Source organism: Pleurodeles waltl, chromosome 4_1 (genome assembly GCF_031143425.1).
Source record: "Pleurodeles waltl isolate 20211129_DDA chromosome 4_1, aPleWal1.hap1.20221129, whole genome shotgun sequence".
Lineage (NCBI taxonomy): Eukaryota > Metazoa > Chordata > Amphibia > Caudata > Salamandridae > Pleurodeles > Pleurodeles waltl.
This window is the reverse complement of record NC_090442.1, coordinates 372582942-372603948: the sequence shown is the minus strand read 5'-3', so window position 1 is coordinate 372603948 and position 21007 is coordinate 372582942. Positions and strand designations below refer to the sequence as shown.

The window sequence follows — 21007 nt, the reverse complement described above, 5'->3', positions numbered from 1 at the left end:
TCTTTCAGAGGAATCCTGAATGTGCAGTTTTAACAAAAACTGAATAACATTTAGGCCCATATTTATACTCTTTTAGCGCCGCATTTGCGCCGCTTTTTGATGCAAAAACAGCGCAAACTTACAAAATACAATTGTATTTTGTAAGTTTGCACCGTCTCTTCGTCAGGGGTTAATGAAAACAGGAAAGTTAAAACACCATCAGAATCAACATTAGAAAACACGTTTCCCTAAAAAAAAACACTCTCAATGGCTCAATACTACTGATCAAATGCTGTATGTGCACCATGCGATTTTATCATGCCCTGTTGTGTATTTTGATTCTAATACGTCATACTCCAACAGATAGTTACTTCCAACTTACCCTGAAATACTTCAAACCAGCTTATAAATGAAGACCTCCCAATAATGAAAATGCCCTCTTTGTAAAGTTTATGGCTGCTAGAAGCACCACTGTGCTCAGCCTGAGCTGCAGTTTAAAATCACTGTAGTGACACATGGAAAAAGGAAAGGTACCACGTAACAGAACATATTTTTAAATTACATATATATTGTGTATGTATAAGACACTCATTATTTGTGCCATGTAGGCACACAAGGGAGGGTGCTTATTGTATTAAAAAAGTAACACACTACATACTTGATATTGTGATCCCTCACAGTGACTGAATGCCAAGAAACAGTTTTCACTGAGCAGACATGGGCAACATTTTCTAGGGAGACATACCTAGTTATAATTAAAATCTTTAAACTACACATTGACACTGGTAAACTCTAGAAAAATTAGTCAAAGTTATTTTCCAGTCAATTTTCAAAATCGAATTTACTAATGATGATTTTTGATAACCTAAGTGGAGAAGTAACTTTATAAAATATACTTTGGCTGTCCAGGTCAAAACTGGTTCTCATTGCATCTCTAAAGGGCAATACACAATACACTGTAGTTAATGATCCTACTCTCCGGCAGCCACTGGCCTGTCCTCTCTGCCCAGGAAGGCAGGTCTGTGATGTTTCCACAGACAAAGACCCCACTGGCTATCCCAGACCGATGGCACTGTTGACTGTAGGACTTTTAGTCAAAATACATCAGACCATTCACCCTGTTTATGGCCGTTCCAACATATGTTTTATTCCTATTTCGAAAGGCCAAGGAAAGCCTGGCCCACCCAAACAAGAAAACAAATAAATGATCCCCCAGACACTTTGAGAAAACTCCTAATTAGTTTTTTAAAACAAAAAAGGTTGCTGTGCAGGTACTCTGAACATCTTGTACACACAGCAGTGCTTCTGCACATACAGAAATCTTTGCCAGGCAGGGGGATATATCTAAATATGGTTGGCTGTTGTCCACCAAGGTGGAGGATTACATTCCTCTGTTGCCTTGGCGGAAAGCCTTGACCGTCAGCTCACAAAGGGCTAAATAGGCTTAAAGGTCCTAAGGTAAAGCATTTGACCGGGACAACTTGCATAGTGTGACTGCCTATCACAGACAATAGCACTTTACCTTTTTAATGATCGTTTTGCCCTAAAGCTTTAACATTTGATAGCTATGATTCTTATTATGCAAATTCAATCATTTTGCTTTAGTGTATTTTTTAGTTTTCTAATTTGGGTTTGCAGTGCAAGGTCGTTTTCTTTAGTTTAAGATTGTTGGTAGTGCTTGAATTTAACAGTACATCTCTGGAAAGTGCTGTTGCTTATGCTATAGCCACCAAGACTGAGAAAAAAAATCTTTAAGAAGTGGGCTTTGGCTAAAGAAATTGTCTTCAGTAACTTGGTGAGTGTTGCCTGTTTTGAAACTAATAACCCAATTTTTGTCAGACATGTTTTAAACTCACCTGTGTTAGCACCACTAATATTTAGATTTCTTGCTAGAAAAAGGAATTCATCAGGTACCGACCATTGCCTTTGAACGTGTGAATAGCTGGTATGCAACTCTGAAAAGTGTGGTGAATGCCTTGATGCAATTAAAAATGCTGATGATTCCCATCAGATTCTCACTTAGATTCGCAATCGCCCTCTCACCCTTGTAGACACATTTCATGAATCATCTGGAAAAAATGTATATATTGTTTGCACCTACTACTGAAATACTTTTGTTGAAGTACTTTCTTTTTCTTTCTTCAGCAAAAATAGAAACTCTGTTGCATATGCAGCTCAGAAACCCTGGCTACTGAATGCCACAGTGGAGGAGAATATAACGTTTGGAAGTCCATTTAACAAACAGAGGTGGGCAATTTGTTTTCAGAAGTCTAAAACATGATGATCCTTTTCAGTGGTTTTCGTTTATACAGTTGTTTTTATGTTCTACACTAGTGTAACTCTTGAAACCAAATTAAAACATTGTAGGTCTTTTTTTTTATTATTATTATTTTTCAGATTTTTCCGTGTATTAAGAACAGGTTTTGATAATTTTAAATGCATTTGCATACTAAGGAGTTGCTTGTAGACATTCTGCAGGTAAGATTTCGGTAGTCAGTTTGGGATGATGGCAACTACTGTACAAAATTTAGATATTTTATAAATCCAACAATAGTTTTATTCTGGACATACCAGTCACAGTGGTCTACGAGCAGACTACCAGATCCGAATGTCCCACATTTGTTTATAACTTGTTGGTGTCCTTCCCAAAGCACCTTATCAGTGTGATTCCATATCTTCAACAATCCAGAAGTATTAATCGTCACAAAATCCCTCAGTTTGCCTTATTCCACATAATTACTTTAATTTCGAACTTTGAATATTTTATATTTTGATCTTTTGGCAGTTGGGATCACTGAACTGTTCCCAGCAGCAAATGAAAAACAAGTTTGAAATAATGTCGCTTTTTTGGTCTTAGGTAAGATATTTGTAGTGTATTTGCTGCTGGTGAAATAACTGAAGAGGTCAAATTCCAGATGTGAGCATATAGAGGATACTGTATCCACTTATATCTGGAGCAGTGCTCCAACAAGAGATTAAACCAGTGAGAGACAGCACAGTGTGTGCCTAGATCTAAAAGTAAAAAGCAAAGCATGGCTTAGAGCCGTCACTTTGGAGAATGTTTTTAAGGCAAAACACCTTTGGAAAACAAGAACCGAATAACCCTGTATATAAAGGTAAGTGGGAATAGTACAGCAACTTCAGCTTCATTTGCTGAGGGAACATCTTCAATCAGAGCTGAGTCACCCCTTTAAAAACAACCGCAAAGCAACTGAAAGGACCAATCACAACCAATGATAACAGCCAGCTTGGTTGAAGAATTACCATCTGATAGATGAAGGCTTGTGAGAGAGTGTCTCAATTGGGCCCTGAATATCTGGATGTGAATGTTTCTCCAAGGTTTAAGAAAGATAGCTTCTTGATGACCCTAAAGTACAAGCGTTCCAGGTCCTTACCAAAATGAGTCTATATAATGCTGGATTTTCTCTTCCAAGGAATTCAGAGCGTCCCAAGATCTAGTTTCGGAGGGAGCTTTGTCCACCTGGAAGAAAACCAGCATACCAATTGTTAGTACATGTTTGGCTGTGGATCTGACTGGAAATTGTAATGAGTCTTTTCACAACTCGATCCTGCGGCTGGTGTCCACGAAGTCTTACCTGAAAGTTCGGAAAGTACACTGGGGTAGAAGCTACAAAGGTTTTCCTAAAAGTTGAGAATGTAAAAATGTAAATTTCCAGAGGAAGACAAGGGTGAAGGCTTCTTTAATATAAATGACCCCAGTTGCTACATTTTTCTGTGTTGGCCAGCACAGGCCTTTTTGACTGTTGTTAGAAATGGGGGCTATAGTTGGCAGAGGTATACACCCTTGTCCAAATAGGTACCACAATCCTAGTCAGGGTAAGTCACACACAATCTAACTTATCCTGTGCCCACCCTCTGGTAGTTTGGCACTGAGCAGTCAGGCTTAACTTAGAAGGCAATGTGTAAAGTATTTGTGCAATAAATCATGCAATATCACATGAAGAACACCACAAAAAAAACACCACACAGGTTTAGCAAAATATAGGATATTTATCTAGTTAAATTAAGGTCAAAACGATAAAGATTCAGAAAGCACAAGTTGAGATATCACCTTTGCAAGATTAAAAGAGTCTTAGATCTTAAAAGTCAACAGTTGTTTCTTGTTTGCACAAAGTACCTGGTTTGCATCAAAATGATCATGCACGGGGACTGCAGATGAGGAGATGCGTGGAAAAATAAGGTGTGCTTCGGATTTTCCGATGTGGCACAGATGATGCGTTGTTTCTTTCCACGATGCAAGGGGCTTTGCGTTGAAATCCGGCGGTCAGTCTTGGTTCCTCACTGCGATGCAGGGATCTTTGGACGCCCAGGGACAATGCATGGAAATCCTGGGTGTGCAGGACGAAGTCACAGACGTTGCGGCAATCCGGTAGGTGATGAGTCAAATTTTCTGTTGCACTGCAGGCACTGCGGATTCTTCACTCAGGAAGTCAGGCTGCATCATTCTGGCTTGGCTGTGTGTCGATCCAGTAGGGCTGTGCGTCGAATTTCTGGTCACAACACAGGCACTGCGTCGAGCAAAAGTGATGCATAGCTACTTAAAACTTTTTGTCAGTTTCTGCCTTTCACCACACACCATATCGGACACATAATATCTTTCATTCCTGCGTGGCTCCAGCGTGCATGGTTGTCCCTGGACTGTTGATGGAACATGCTCACAGCCAGTGCTGGTGATTGATTTAGAATCATGTTATCAGATGTAGCTAAAATCATGCTGACAAGGGCTTGTATCTATTTCAGTTCCCAGCAGATAGCTCCCCTTTCTTAAACAGGGCATGTCATTATTAGAAACAGAGAAAAATGCAGCGACCTAGGTTTGCGCCAAAATAGGTAAGTGATGCGCATAGCATCCTGTTTTTTTCGTATACTTTCTTTTACTTGTAGCACTGCCTCTATAATGAGAAATGCAAAAGTAGAAGCACCCGAAGGCACAGACAATCTGAGTGTGAATGAACTACTTGCGCTTAGGGCCAGATGTACATAGCATTTTTCCTGTCGCAAACAACCCATCGCACCGTTTCCAACCAGAAAAATGCTTTTTTCTATGTACCAAAGCAAAATGCTACTCAGTAACTTGTTTAACAAATCGTATTTTGCTTTTGCGATTCAGTATTAGGAAGGGTATATTTAGGGTATCCCTTCCTAAGACCAAATTGCACTGGCAAGTACGAATGTTTTGCGACCGTGAATACGGTTGCAAAACATTTGCAGTTCCCACCAACTTCAAGGTGGTGGTAACTCATTCGCCAACAGGAATAGGTCCACAGATACCCCTTCTACTTTGTGAATGGATGTGTAAATATTTTTTCAGATCAGGTAGTGGTCCCACAGACCACTGCCTAAAAATGAAAAGAAAACTTTTCATTTATTATTTTAAATGCATCTCGTTTTCCTTGAAGGAAAATGGGCTATATTTTAAATACAATGCTTTGTTTAAAAGCAGTCACAGACATCGTGATCTGCTGTCCCCAGCAGGCCACCATCCCTATGAGTGTGGCCATTCCCAATAGGGTTGCAAATTGCGACCTACCTCATGAATATTCATGAGGTAGGCCATTTGCGACCCATTAGGAATCGCTAAATTGTTCTGTGACACATTTGTACATTTAATTTTGCCAGTCTCTATTTGCGACTCGCAAAAAGTCACAATTAGATTCTCACGAAATGAAATGGACCTACATCTGACCCCTAAGCACGGCACTGCAGTGGTGTATCAAAGCATATGGCATCTCCCCTGCAAGATGAGCTTAACACCCCCCCCCACACTCACATCATTAGGGGCTCGAGAACCCCCCCCCTCCAGTATGGGTAGGCGTGGGGCCCTCCCGCCCGCTCTGTGGGGACTGTGGGGGCCTCAGTTACACCCCTGCATCACTGCTTGAGATAAAGAATAATACTAGACAAAATGGGAGACTAATGCTATCCTTTCTACACTTTATTGAATAGCAGTCATTTACAATAACATTAAAAAAATACTATTCCCATGAAACCTTGGGAAGCAAAGTAAAAAAGTAAAAACATACAATAAGAAGAAGGTGAATAACATAGCCAATCAAACAATAGTAGTCCTGAACATAGTCTATCATCAGTTTCCCTTCCTCCTCTTTCGTCGCGTGATGCATGCTGTGATTCATTCTCATCCATTTTGTAAACCATCTCAGTTCCTAAGAAGAGAGGACAGGTTTTTAAAATAGAGAAGTTGGTATTTTAAAGGAAAAAAAAATTGTAGAAAAGGAAAACAACAGGTGTTAAACTCAGGAACATGAGGAATCACCATAAGAATCAATATGAATGAGCAGTTAGAGTAATACTTACTAGCTACGGGGAGGGTTCTTTGAATGAAGAAAAAACTAGGGCAGGATATTCCTCACCTCCGGGTCCTTAATAGAATTGAAACTTTCTGTTACGATAGCTAGGAAGTTTTTCATTCTATGTCAGGACCAGAGATGAGAATTATGCTAATTCAAAGCTTGTCCACAACCAATTGAGCCATTTCAAAAACTGGTTTGAAATAGAATCTTTTGAACGTAGAGTGCGAAGACCAGTCTGCTGCATTCATGATATCTTCCAATCAGGCACCTAGACTGAACGCTTTAGAATCCATGGCTCCACATGTGGAACGCACACCAAAAAGAGACAAATTGATTCCAGCTTCTTGCATCACCCAACAAACCCAGCGAGCAATAGTGGGTGAGGATATCGCATTATGTGGCTTTTGTAAAGCAATGAGAAGTTGACGCTCCCAGGAGGATGAAATTCCGAAGACAATTTCTCATACACTTTGAGGCAACGAACAACACATAGCTTTGGGAAGTCTGGGAAGGCAGGATAAGAGATTACTCTGCTGTTACATTTTGTTTGTCTATTTACTGTGAAGGAAACTCCAGATGGAGAAAAAAACCAATTTGAAATATCTAGGGCACGGACATCTGAGACTCTTCTGCAGGCTATGAGACAGAGAAGCATAGCCAACTTAGCTGCAAGCTCCTTTCTGGACAGATATTGGTTAGGTTGCCAGGCCAAAAATAAGTTCAGTACTTGATTGACGTCCCACAGGGATGAATAACGAGGTTCTGGTGGAAGGAAAAGTCTGATTCCTCAAATGCGTCGACACTCAACCTGGTGTTCTCCCAAAGGAGAGCCAGCCACCATAGAATGTCCAAAATGTCTGAAATAGCTGACCTAAAAGTATTAATAGAATGATATGCTATACCATCTGTAGTGAGGCTGGCTAGAAAATTAAGTACATGCACTACATCAGCATCCACGGGATTGAGACGTCATTGAAAACACCATTGGGACCATCGAACCCATTCTGATCTGTAGCGTTTAGATGTGCGAGGAGCCCATGCTTTGGATAAAAGTTCTTCAGTTTGTTGTAAAAGGCCCGGGATGGACCATTGTCCCCTGAAATTCTCCACGCCGTCAGAAATAGAGATCCCTCCAGAACCATCTGATGTGGCATATGGTCCGGGTGAGAATAAGCACGGGAAAAAGGGGGAGTCAGATTGGAAAATCCAAAGAAAGTTCCAGAAGACCTGGAAACCAGACTTGAAACTTCCAAATGGATGTAATCAGGACCAAATTGGCCTGTTGGCGTTGGACTTGAGTGGATGTTCAAGTAATCATCGCAAAAGGGGGAAAAGGATATCTGCTCTCTTGGCTCCAGTCTTGGACAAAAGCATCCATGGCTGTCATCAGGGGATCTGGTTTCCAACTGAAGAATCTGGGAAGTTGATGATCCAACCTGGATGGAAATAGATTTGCCGAGAATGAACCCCACTGATTCTGTAGGTACGAAAAAACATCCGGATGGAGTTTCCAAAGATTGGATTCTCGGAAGTGTCTGGAATGGAAATCCACAATTTGGTTCTCTTCGCCAGGAAAGTACTGAACTGTGACCGGAATTTGTTGATCCAGGAAATATTGCCACAAACTGGTCACCAGGTTAGAAAGGGTCTTCGATCTGGTGCCGCCTAGGTGATTAATATAGTGCTTCGCTGACACGTTGTCCATTTTCAGGAGAATACATGACTGAATTGAATCTTTGGTCCAGCACTTAACTGCAAAAGAACCAGCTAAAAGCTCCAGACAGTTTATATGTAATTTTTGTTCCTCCGGAGACCATAATCCTCCGGTGGAAAAATCTCCACACTGCGCGCCCCAACCTAATCTGTTGGCGTCCGATTCCATGACAAGTTCCGAGGTGGAGCCAAAGATTGTTCTCCCGTTTCAGGCCTCCATGTGTGAAAACCACTAACAGATCTCTTCTTGTGATTCCTCTGATAGGAGAACTGACTGAGAGTATGTCAGACCTCTGCGAAGATGTGCAGCTTTTAGACACTGTAGTGCTCGATAGTGGAGAGGGCAGGGGAAAGATTGCCTGGATAGAAGACAAAAGGAGTCCGACTAAGTGAGCTAACTGCCGAAGTAAAACATGTTGTTTGGCCTGAGTGTGTCGCAATTCATGACATATCTTTGTCATTTTGCAAGATGGAAGACTTAGAGTGACAGAGACTGAATCTATGGTGAAACCTAGAAAAACCTCTTTATGAGAAGGGACCAACAGGGATTTGGATTTGTTTATACAAAACTGAGCTGTTGTTGTAAGTTGACAGCCACCTGCAAATGGAGGGAGAGTTTTCTGGGACACTGAGCCAAAAGTAGCATATCGTTTAGGCATATAATTAGGCGTATCCCCTGCACTCTGAAGTGTTCTACCACTAGTTTGAGAACCTTTGTGCAGTACCATGGTGCTGAGGATAGACCGAACGGAAGGGTTGAGAAATCGAAAGTTTGGTTTAACCAGACAAATTGGAGAAAACGGTTGTGAGGTGGGAAAATAGGTATAGTCAGATAAGCATCATTTAAAACATCGCAAAGAAGGTGAATACCTTCCATTTTGAAATAGCAGTAAACCAGCCGTTCGTTGAATTCGTGTAGATTGATGATTGGTCGTTGATCCCGTTGGCTTTGTTGACCAGGAACAGATTGCAGATTAAACCGCAAGGATGTGACATTGAAGTGAAAATAGCGTCTTTGCTTAGCAATGCCGCAACCGCTGCATCCACCAAAGTGGTGTCATGACAGGAAAAAGGAATGGGACGTGGAAGGAAGTTCTGTCTTTGGGGTGCCATAAAATTCTATCTGAAAACCTCTGATCGTTTTAAGACCCACGAATCCCTTGTGATTGACTCGCAGGCCTGGGTAATATTCACAAGCGACCCCCTACTTTTAGAAAGGAATAGGAGGCTTTGGATGCTTCTCTACCACCCACACCTCGGAAACACTGGCCTCTTGTTGGGTAGAAATTGGTGAAACAGGTCTGACCTTGGAATTGTCCTTGTCAGGAGCCTTGTCTTCTAAAAGAGTTCTGTGTATGAGCACGGCCATCCGAGTGGCCCCTGCCTCGACCGGCCCCATTGGAAATTCAGGAGGGAAAGACTCTTTTAGTAGATGATTGTGCCTTATCCAATGATGTGAATGTGTTCACAAACTTTCCCAATGAAGGGTTCTCCAAATAATGCTCCTTGAGCAACAGCCCCCGCTTCGGAATCAGCCAGGTCTCCTAGCCAGGGTCTACCTTCATCAATGAAGAGCGGAGACGCTCAGTTGAAAGGGCACAGTTTGCATTGCCCAGGAAAATAATAGTACGTTGCTTTCAACCTGAGAGAATCTCTGGAGATATAAAGGAACCTGAGGATTTGGCATCTTCAGCCATGCCTAAGATTTTTGTTAACAGGCCCAGGACATCCAGGAACTTGTCCTGGCATGCATGCCAGGATCTATAAATTCCTGTCTTTGGATCTTTAATAACTTTTTGTAGGAAAGTGGACATTCTGGGGTCCAACTCAGGAGTTAGGGCAACCTCATCCATTAAAGAAGGTAAGGGGCACACATCTCTGAGGCAATTACAGTATTCATTCTCCAATGGTTTCCGGATGCGTCCCGCCGCATAATTCACAACTTTGTCAGACGGGGCCCATTCCGAAGACCGAGGATGAACAATCCCATCAGGATCCAGCATATCAGCAACATCTGGTGCAGAATCCTGAGGTGGAAGTTGAGAAGAAGGGAGCCAAGGTCTAGAGGGAATGGTATCGTCATCCAGATCATAAGAACACTCAGAATACTGATGGATATGGAAGTGGGGGTTGAACAGATAATAGACCTGAGGCATCTAAGGAAAGAGGGGGTTCTAATTAGGACAAAAAAGAGTGTTTGACACAGTCAAAAACATCATGATCAACTCCTGCGTCATGACGATGCTTTGCTGGAGTTGCGCAGATTGTTGAAGACTTGAAATCAAGGAGATGGTAAAGGAGATGCTGAAGGAGTTAGGGAAGAAGATGTTAACTTGGCACACACACGTACAATCTGTTGTGAAAATCTGTCTTCAAGCGGACTAATGGCCTTGGACAGTGCTCTATAAATGGACGCATCTACATCGCCATAGAACTCTTCCTCATAATTAATCTCCATTAGGAATGAGAAATAGTTAGAGTGTTAAATACCACATTAAATGGTAATGGAGGTCAATTAGAGGATACACCTTTATCAAATATGTATGGGCAGAAACCCTTGATGAATGAGAGGGGGTGCTTGGTGTCAGCCTAGATAAATATGCATGGGCGTAGCTGCACTGATAGAGGGTCTCAGCCCGGAATACTGAATCCCTGGTGCATTAAATGAGATGATATTAGGGGTTTTCACCTGGGAGTGTGTACCACAAGGGCTAATATTATGCCCAAATTTACGGACCCCAGCTGGGCATAAGAAGAATAGTACAGACCCCGTGTGGTAACATGGAGCGTCAAAACAGAACATATTTTATCTTTACAGACCCAAAGGAAACTGGGGCGTAACTCTCCAGATGAGGAGGCTCCGAAATAAATTCTGCGCAGCTTTATTCCCAATGTGAGGGAATTCGAAGCTGTATATTCACTTCAGTGCGAGCGTTCTTAACACACGCCACCTAGTGGCCATTGGAAAAACAGAAATGTTGCGAGAGCCGCACCACATAAAAGCAAAGCCGCGAAGGAGCAGAATCATTCCCACGGCTGATAGCGACAATATAACATCGTACAATATATTGTAAAAGTAAAAGATATGAATTATCTTAACCATAACACTATAAAAATACCATATAAACAGTAATAAACAGTGTTAATGAAATATAGAAAAGAGAGAGTGAACTTATCTTGGCTGCAACCAGCAAAGAAAGAAAGAGGAGGAGGGGAAACAGATGATGGACTATGTTCAGGACGAATACTGTTTGATTGGGTATGTTATTCACCTTCTTTCTATTGGATTTTTTTCTCCTTTTATACCTTGATTCGCAAGGTTTCATGGGAGTAGTAGTTTGTTAATGTTATTGTAAACGGCTGCTATTCAATAAAGTGGAGAAAGGATAGCATAGTCCTCTCCTCCAGTCCTGACATAGAATTTTAATTCAGGGAACAATGCCGCTCACTGATTGTTTTGATGTGAGTGGATGAACTGTCACTAGTACCATGTGAAGCCTTGTGTTACAACAGAAAAACAAGCAATTCAGACTTGTTTCTTGTTGGTCGAACCCCCATGTGCCATTTAAAGTACTTCAACCCATGAATAAAGTACCATGAGGACAGGATCACAGACCAAATGGCAAGTAGAGGAAAAGCAGATTCAAGAATCCAAATCAAGTCAACGCCTGTATGTGTGTGCCTAAAGCGGTACATATGCCTCACACCTAAAATAGAATAAGAAACCACGGTATAGGTTAATGCGTCCTGGCTTCCTTCCCTCATGACCGCAGTGACAGTATTTTGTCTTACACATGATGCTCCGAGACCAGGTCCCTCCAGGAATAGAAAACCAACAACTTACTTCCTCTAAAATATTGTTCAGCTAGTCAGGCTGAATCATGGAGAATATTGTTTTCAAGACTGAGTATTACTTTCTTTTGTGGCATCTTGAGAAAGCCATAGGGCTGCATTCTGCAGAGGGCAAAACACATGTTGGCGGCTCTATCTATGAATCCCTATGACAAGTCAATAATGTCAATAAAGTCAATAATGTCGGAAGAGCACTAAGGATTACAATTAAAAAAAAAGTAACATTCATTAAGAAAGATACTCTGTTTTGTACCTAACATACAGAGAAAACCTAAATCTAACTTTAAACCCAAATTCTTAGCTTAAGCCTTTAACTAACCCATAGCCTTCTTTCCTGTTCTCAAATGTTTTGAGGGTCTTTATAGTATAGCCCACTTGTAGGTTATCTTTTAAAATATCCTTTCCATGTGACGTAGACCCCTAAGACAAAAATACCTCTAACTCAAGCATAAACTAAAATATAATATAACACTATATATAAACAATTTGAAGTACCATATAATCATGGCCACTGGAATTATGCGAATATGTGGCTATGGTGTTTTTCGCATAAATATACATTTACCTCTGCCACATAATTCATTATCTGCTGCATAACCTCACATTTTAACAAAAAAAACGTTTATTTCTCAAACAGTTCAAAAATTACAAAAATACAGAAACGTGTTGCTGTGCAGAGGAAGACCCTTTGCAAAGGTTGACTGGTCACCTTTCTTTTGCTTATTGCAATATCTGGGTGTTAAACTGGTATTAGAAAGGTGCAACCAATGTTCAAACAGTGCACAAGTAACAAAATAATGAAGTAATATAGTAAAATATGTTGCATTACGCTGCATAATTTGCCTTTTCCTGCAGCATAAATCACTCAACACTTTCCAATAATTTGGCCCTACCCTCACGTATAATTTCAGCGGCCCTGAATATAATGGGCTCTTTCCTTCTCCCATACTTATGTGTATCAATCATACAGCTTCATTTTTCAGCATTATACAAGGTCTATAATGTCAAACAGTTTTTTACAAGGTTGTAGTACCTAATTTGTAAGTGAACACTACAGTAGGTGTTCTATGTTCAAGATATACTGCATGACGTCTTTTCTACATCTAAAACCACTCTCACATAGCATACTTATCATACTCATATCTTTTAGATATAAGTTCAAAATGCAAAAACAAATATTGCAATTTAAATTGTCTTACCTTGGCTTTCAAAAGAGAATGCCTGGATGGAGGTTAAAGTTGTGATGAGAAAAAACAGCTCTAAAGCCAAGACTACTGCCCTGACTGTGTGTATTCTTACCATACCCCTCCTCCTCAGTTCTGAGGTGTCCAAATCCATAAAATCTAATAATCGGGTCAGAGATGGATCCAGTGTCCAAATCCTACTTTTTCAATTCAAGACCCTCAGTTGAGGTCTTCTGATGGTACCAGATATTTGCAGAGGCTAACTCACCTCTAATTTCTTATTTGTGCATTTAAGGTTGCACTAATAGCATGTCTTTGGACCTTGTTTAAATCCTCCTATGGTGTCTCCAGTGCCATCAAGATGTGGCCTCTCTTCTAGTGAAAATTCCTATAAATGGAAACTGATTTAGCTTATCTTGATCAGCACCCATTTAAACACAGAGAAAAGTGTATTGAGGATCAGTCCTTGTGTTTTAAGGGTAATTTATCATTTCATTTTATCCACCAACAGAGGTTTCCCACCTAAGCCAACTCTACAATATTTAAATAGTATCAAATTGTTTAGCCCTTGATCATACAATAATAACTTGAGCTTGAAAAGGAAAGGACAAGTGCTGACATATATCATCAAGACTGTGAAGGTGATTGGTCATGATACTATTTCAAGATTACCAGTGTGCAGTCTCACTGAAGTCTAACCCGTCTGTGCCAGCCCTATCATACACTGTTCAGCTAAAGAGCTTAGCGGCCTTTCATACCACAAAATCCTCAAAACAACACAATATGCAGTCTGGGAGCTCACTTGCCTGACTTTTAATACTTTCTCAATGGCTGTGGTAAAACCAAGTTCAACCATGCATAAAAGAGCATGCACCTGCTACGACATCATGCATGTTAGTCAACAACAAAACATGTTAAAAAGAGCTATAATTGACAAAACACAGTTTGGATTCACTGATGTCAGTAGATGGGTATTATGCCCCAGAACCACCCATTACTTCAAAGTAGTATAGTCACATAGGAACATACCAGGCAATTTGCAAGCTAAATAACCTGGGTGATCTGTAATAATTTTGGCAATACCAAATACCAGTCCTCCAGCCAACCTTCCATAACCACCCAACCACATGATGTGCAGGGCTGGGTCTTAGCAGCAGTTGACAAGAAATAACCCACTTGTCACAGTCAGTACAAGAGATATTGCACTCGAAAAAAAACAAGGATGCAAACATCTCCATCAAGGATTGCAGCTAACTTTTCAAGGTGGAAATGCAGAGAAAACACACTTGCTTTGCCTTGACTATGCACAAGCAACTAGGATAATTAGTACCTTAGAGAAGAGTGATCTTTTAATAAAGCTGATTAAACAATAAGAAGTGGACCTTGAACTTGGGCACCTGCTTTGTTTATATCTGTAAGTGCTTCCTGTTGATGTTTGATTTCTGTCAAATGATCATCATGCCATAATGAATCCTGCCCAGCGTATTTATCCAAGGAGGCCACAATTTCATGCAGAATGTTTACCCAACTGGAGTAATTTTTAAGTGCTCCTTCGTTGGTGTATGTATAGTGCATCTCCTATACTACAGCTGCTTATGAGACTCCCTGCTAATGTCTCCAGTGACCTTGTGTGTGTTACTTTGCAACTATTATTGTTCCTCAACCATCTTCATCAGATAACTTGTCAAAGCGGAACTGCAGATATGCAGTTTGACCTTAACAATGTATTTATTTAATTTTTCTTTTTACATCGGGGATTGCGGGTGGAGCCTGAGAGCCCCCGCAGTCCCACACAGCTCCCATCTCCTGTGGGAGCCGGCATTGCTCCAGCAAGCAGTGATTTAAATAGCATCTCCATGCTTCTGGGAGCAATGTTTTCATCTCTTTCAAGATGAAAACTCTGCTTTCAGCAAGCGGGAGCTGTTTGGCAGCTACCACTTGCTGAAAGCAAAGTTATGTTTGCTTTTGCTTTGTGGGAGCTGTCAGCTCCCGTCAAGCAAAAGCAAACAGCTGCCTCCTGAGGGTGGGCACTTCGGGAAGTAGCAGGAGCTGGCCCTGAGGGGTTAACAGTCATCTATGGCTTCACGAGGTGGCCTGCATGGCCTCCCTCCTTCATTTAAATGTTGCCCTGGGGAGGTGGCAGTTCCTGAGGCCGGGGTATGTGACCCCAGGGGCCCAGTGGGGTCCATCGGATCCCCCCAATTATTTATTTTGTTATGTTGCCCCAGGGTGGTGGTGGCCCCCAGGACATGGGGGGGGTCCTCAGGACCACCTATTGAATGAATATTTGTCCCGAGGAGGTGGTGGTCCCCGAGGCATGGTGTGGCTGTGCGCCACCCCTGCATACTATATTAACCTAGTCCCGGGGAAGTGGTGGTCCCGGCGGGGGTGGGTTCCGCAGGACCCCCCCCCCAATAATATATAAATTATAAGCCTCAGGAGGTGGTGGTCCCTGGGGCTTTTCTAAGCTCCAGGAGGAGGGCTCTGTGTGCAGCCATAGAGACATCTGCACGAGATCGGGAGAATTCGGTGTACTTCCATCCAGCAGTTCGTACTGTAGTTGTGTTCAAAATCCCTATGGGAATTTAAATGGGAAATGCACTTTTTTCTTGGCAATGCTTGACGGACTACCCTGAAACTTCCCATGCACAACAAAATTCTTGGGCACACTTTTTTCGTGAATATTCCGTGAAGATTCATCAAACGGTGCCAAAGATATAGGCAAGTAAAAAAATACTTTTTCAATGGAAACTGGGTCCTAATTATAACTACCTACTACCTATTGGCGACCGCCCAGTAGGTAAAATATATATATATATATATATATATATATATATATATATATATATATATATATATATATATATATATATAAATATATTCCCAGGTTCCCAGGAAAACCACTTAACAACTGAACTCAGTTTCTCATGAAAAATTAACAGTATTTAATCCATGCCAACAAACACCAACGCATTTCAACTCTGAAGAGTCTTGTTCATCTGTGAAAAAACTTTAATGTCAGTTGAAACATGTTGTTTTAAACAAACAAAACCACTGATATTTATCAATTATATTTATCTCAAGTAACTATAACTCGTGCCCTAATTTGACTACAACTCGCTCCTCTACCTTGCACAGTGTTGTCGTCAATGGTATAATTTTGTATGCTGAGGTGATGTTATCAGTGATCTCATCAAACATGTCATGACTGCTTTGATATGGAATGTAATTTGCAGTACAAGGCAAGGGCACAAGTTATTGTTACTTTAATGAAAGCCTTCAAATCTGAAGAAGATGACTGAGATAAACAAGAAAATCAATCCAGAGACTGGCACGTGGCTGACCCTAATGACACTTTATTTCTATGTAATGAACTGGAAACAGTAGATCGGGTCAACAGACAGCTAAAGTGGTGTCCAGCTAGCTTGTTAACACATCAAGTAATTTGGCTTCTCTGTCACCAGACAAAGATACTGTTTGTTCCAAGATTGGGCACAGATGGAGGCTGGTCCAGGAAGAGGGTTGCCAATGATCCGACCATAGTTACTAAGGGCATGGATGAGCTGAAACTCAATAATAAATTCAGAGTTGTTCTGTTCAGGGGGGCCCAAATTATGTTTGTCTCTGAGCTCTCAAAATCCTTGCAATGTCCCTGGGTACTTCCTCTGCTTTTTGGAAACAGCACCTTCAAAATGATAGGTGTCGGGCATGATTTATTGTTCAGAGTCCATACCACTGTCTGTCATGGTGGAGGAATACATTAAGGGTCTGATTTGGATATTTGCAGAGGAGTTACTCCTTTAAAGCAATGATGGATATCCTGCCGCCAAAATCTAAATCCATCAAATGCCATGGTATTTATATTTTGGTGGACGGGGCATCCATCACTGTTGTGACGGTGTAAGCCATCTGTCAATATCTAAATGAGGCCCTAAGTCTACTGCTGACAAATGTAGAGATAACCGCCAGCTCAGCTGTGATCTCCATACCCTCATATCTGCTGTCTTGGCAGCTTCTCTGAAGGCACTGCGGGTTTGGTGGATGGCCACTGTCTGTTAGAATGCCATTCACCAAGCTTTTTAGTTTTTCAGATACAAACTTTAAGAATGGGAGTTTGTTTCTGAAAAACTAAGTACTAATAACATTCCACACCCTGGGGGGGTTGTTACTTTTTTTCTGTGACTGCTAGGTTTTTCTGGGGAACGACAGCCAGGAAAAAAGTCAGGAGGTCCTCTGCTCTATGTAGGGTGGCGGTCCAATGTCATTACTCCTAAAGGCCCTACTCTGTTGGTCAATGGAGTATGTTTTCTGATGGTGGAGCCAGCATGACCTCTGCCGCCAAAAATCTTACAGTCTAACTCAGCCAAACTCGAAATCATGTCCCTAATCTTAACGCTAATAGTGATATAGTATATTAGCACATTCTTACCATGTTAAGGTATTCCACATAGATTATCGTCAAATTTTCCATGAACCTGAGAGACAGCAAATCCAGAGTTCTAGTAAGCAAAGCTGGTTTTCGTTTTAAGGTAATTCATCATTCAAGCAACCAAAGTCTGTCTACTTCTGTCTATTCCTAATTAGAGTTCAACTCAACGTTTCTCTATTTTACCAAAAATTTTGTGTGCCTCTGTACCAATTGTGAAATCATAGCCACTAAAAGTAATACATTGTCAATTTAATGTTTTCTTTTTCTTTCTAGATATAAAGCTGTCACAGATGCCTGCTCGCTTCAGCCAGACATTGACTTGTTACCATTTGGTGATCAAACAGAAATTGGAGAGAGGGTAAAGAGCATAATGTTTGCTTTTTCTTTAACTTAAAATAGTGTAGTGTCATTTATTTGGAACATTCTTGTAGGGTTCTGTTAGACTTTTCATCCTTGGTGTGGTCTCTCTTAACGTTTTGCCTCTGTTTCCCAGGTTTATGTGTGCTGGACTCTGATTTTGCTGCCTTTGTTACTCTGGGCACTTTACCACTGCTAACCACTGCTAAAGTGCAAGTGCTCCTTTACGCAATGTGTATTTCACTGGCTTATCCAAGATTGGCATATTCTATTTATTAGTAAGTCCCTAGTACAGCACACTAGAGGTGCCCAGGGCCTGTAAATCAAATTCTACCAGTGGGCCTGCAGCACTGGTTGTGCCATCAACATAAGTAGCTCAGTAATCATGTCTCAGACCTGCCACTTCAGTGTCTGGGTGCAGTTTTAACTGTAAATTCGACTTTGCAAGTGAACCCACTTGCCAGGCCTAAACCTTCACTTTTCTTACATGTAAGGCACCCTAAGGTAGGCCCTAGGTAGCCCCAAGGGCAGAATGCAGTGTATGGTTAAGGTAGGACATATAGTAATGTGTTTTATATGTCCTGACAGTGAAATATTGCTAAATTCGTTTTTCACTGTTGCAAGGCCTGTCCCTCTCATAGGTTAACATGGGGGCTACCTTTAAAACTGATTAAAGTGTAGATTCCCTTTGGGAGCGGATGGACATGTGGAGTTTGAGGTCTCTGAGCTCACAATTTAGGAATACATCTTTAAGATTGTGTGTTTGAAAATGCCACTTTTAGAAAGTGAGCATTTTCTTGCTTATACCATTTCTGTGACTCTGCCTGTTTGTGGATTCCCTGTCTGGGCCAGTTTGACAGTTGGGCTGGTTTCACCTCACACTAGACAGTTACACAAAGGGAGCTAGGGTGTACTCTGCATTTCCTGATGAGCCATCTGTGCTAGGAAGGGGGGGTGGAGTGGTCACTCACACCTGAAAGGGCTGTGCCTGTCTTCACACAATGCAGTCTCCAACCCCCTGGTGAGTGTCTGGGGTCTGGCCTGGGCAAGGCAGGATTTCACTTTCAAGAGAGAATTTGCTTTGAAGTAGGCCTACTTCCAAGGGGAAAATAGGTATAAGAAGGGCACCTAAAACCACTGACTTTAGAACACTTCTGGAAACCAAGAGGAACCTCTGCCTGGAGAAGAGCTCAAGAGCTGAGGAAGAAGAGCTGCCCTGCCTGTGACTGTGCTTTGTGGAGCTATCCTACAGTTGCTGCTTCTGCCAGTGTAAGAGGGCAAAGACTGGACTTTGTGTGCCTTCCATCTTGTGAAGAAATCTCCAAGGGCTTGATTTAGAGCTTGCCTCCTGTTGTTTGAAGTCTCAGGGACAGCAAAGACTTCTCTCTGCCAGCACCTGGAGTCTCTGGAGAGACTCCTGCTCTGACAAGTGGTGCCCTATCCAGTCCCTGGGCCCTTGAAAGGAAAGCTGGTGGAAATCAAGGAAATCGACTTCGGACGACTTGGGAACGACACCGCTGCTGAATCTGGTGACACCGCCTGCAACCGACTCTATGATCTTCGCTGGAACGCTATGACCTTCGCAGGCCCGACGCTGCTGCAGCCCTGCTGAAGTCCGCGACTCCGTGGAAGTCGCAGCTCCACATTGTGACCGACGCCACTCGAAGTTCGCGGATTCAACGTTTCCCACAGACGCTGCGATCCCCGACTTCGCACCCTAGGGGTTCCTTAATGTAAGAAAAGAGAACGTTTAGGCCTGGCAAGTGGCTACACTTGCCAATTCGAATTTACAGTTAAAAGTGCACACACAGACCCTGCAATTGCAGGTCTGAGACATGATTACAGAGCTACTTATGTGGGTGGCACAACCAGTGCTGCAGGCCCGCTAGTAGCATTTGATTTACAGGCCCTGGCACCTCTAGTGCACTTTACTAGGGACTTACTAGTAAACTGAATATGCCAATCATGGATAAACCAATTACATACAATTTTACACAGAGAGCATATGCACTTTAGCACTGGTTAGCAGTGGTAAAGTGCTCAGAGTTCAAAAGCCAACAGCAACAGGACAGAATAAATAGGAGGCAGGAGGCAAAAAGATTGGGGATGACCCTGCATAAGCAAAAAAGTCCAACAGGAGCTGAAAACCAATTTAGTTTTATAGTTTACCCCACTCCGTGTTCTGATTGATGTGTTGTGTCATGTGATGGTCTCAGCAATGCCCCTTGACTTGGTGGGCTTTTTAATCATGACACTTGCATGTTTGCACCACTAGTGAGCCAAAGTCAATTCCATTTGCACATGTCCATAACCAGACCACGCATAGTGCTAAAAACCCTAGATCTTCTCCCTGCAAAAGAATGGGGTAAGCATGTTTCTTGAAGGAAACTTTGCTTGTGTTGGGGGGCACATGTATTTCCAAGTGAACACACATTTTTATATCCTGGACCGCAGCTTGATGCCTTTAATCTTCTTTGCCTACAGTGTGTCTTTCTATGTAATCATTTTCTGGAGATTGCTGACCTGGTTACCCTGGTACATTACTATGTGTGGGTTCTTTAGTTGAATGATGCACAGTGGTTAATGTGAACTTAGGGGAAACTAGTTTATTATGTGCTTTAATCATTGCCATGTCTCTGGTGAAAACTAAAGTTGAATTTCAGGATTTTTTCAAGACTCATTCTTTAGATATTATTTTTGTTACCAAAAAGTTGTTGCGTAACACATTGGACCCCGATTGAAACATTGCCATCGTTAGGGGTTATACAATAGCTAGACTTGACTGATCTATTAGAAGAGGGGTTGGACTTACTATTGTGCATCAGGAGTCTTTTGGTTGTACTACTGAGGCCCTCTCTTCAAGGCTTTATGAGGCCCCTTCTTTTAAGATTGTGATCAATTCAAATACCTCCTGGTTAGGAAGCCATGTGCAAATTTTGCACTCAACATAGGGCACCTTTTAGACTCTTTTGTAGTTAAATCAAATTTCACTGCTCTGGGTAACTTTAATCTTCACTTTGACATGATAGGGTTTAATTTAATTCAATTGGTGAATGCCCTTGTACATTTAGTGGGCCGTACATTGATTAGACCTGCCAGTCTTAGCTTGGTCTTTCCCCAAATGTTTTGTCCTCCTTCTCCATTTTTGCTGATCTCCTTTT

At 41.7% G+C, this 21007-nt stretch overlaps 1 protein-coding gene across 4 annotated transcripts in view; it reads left to right on the top strand.

Moving 5' to 3' along the window:
• The window catches only part of ABCC9 (ATP binding cassette subfamily C member 9), an 843291-nt gene that overhangs the window by 257216 nt on the left and 565068 nt on the right, over positions 1-21007 (top strand). For all 4 annotated transcript variants that reach the window (XM_069228541.1, XM_069228540.1, XM_069228543.1 and 1 more), the window contains 2 exons: positions 2125-2226; positions 17763-17847. In XM_069228541.1, the coding sequence (XP_069084642.1) occupies positions 2125-2226; positions 17763-17847 (187 nt within the window). The remainder of the gene's footprint in view (positions 1-2124; positions 2227-17762; positions 17848-21007) is intronic.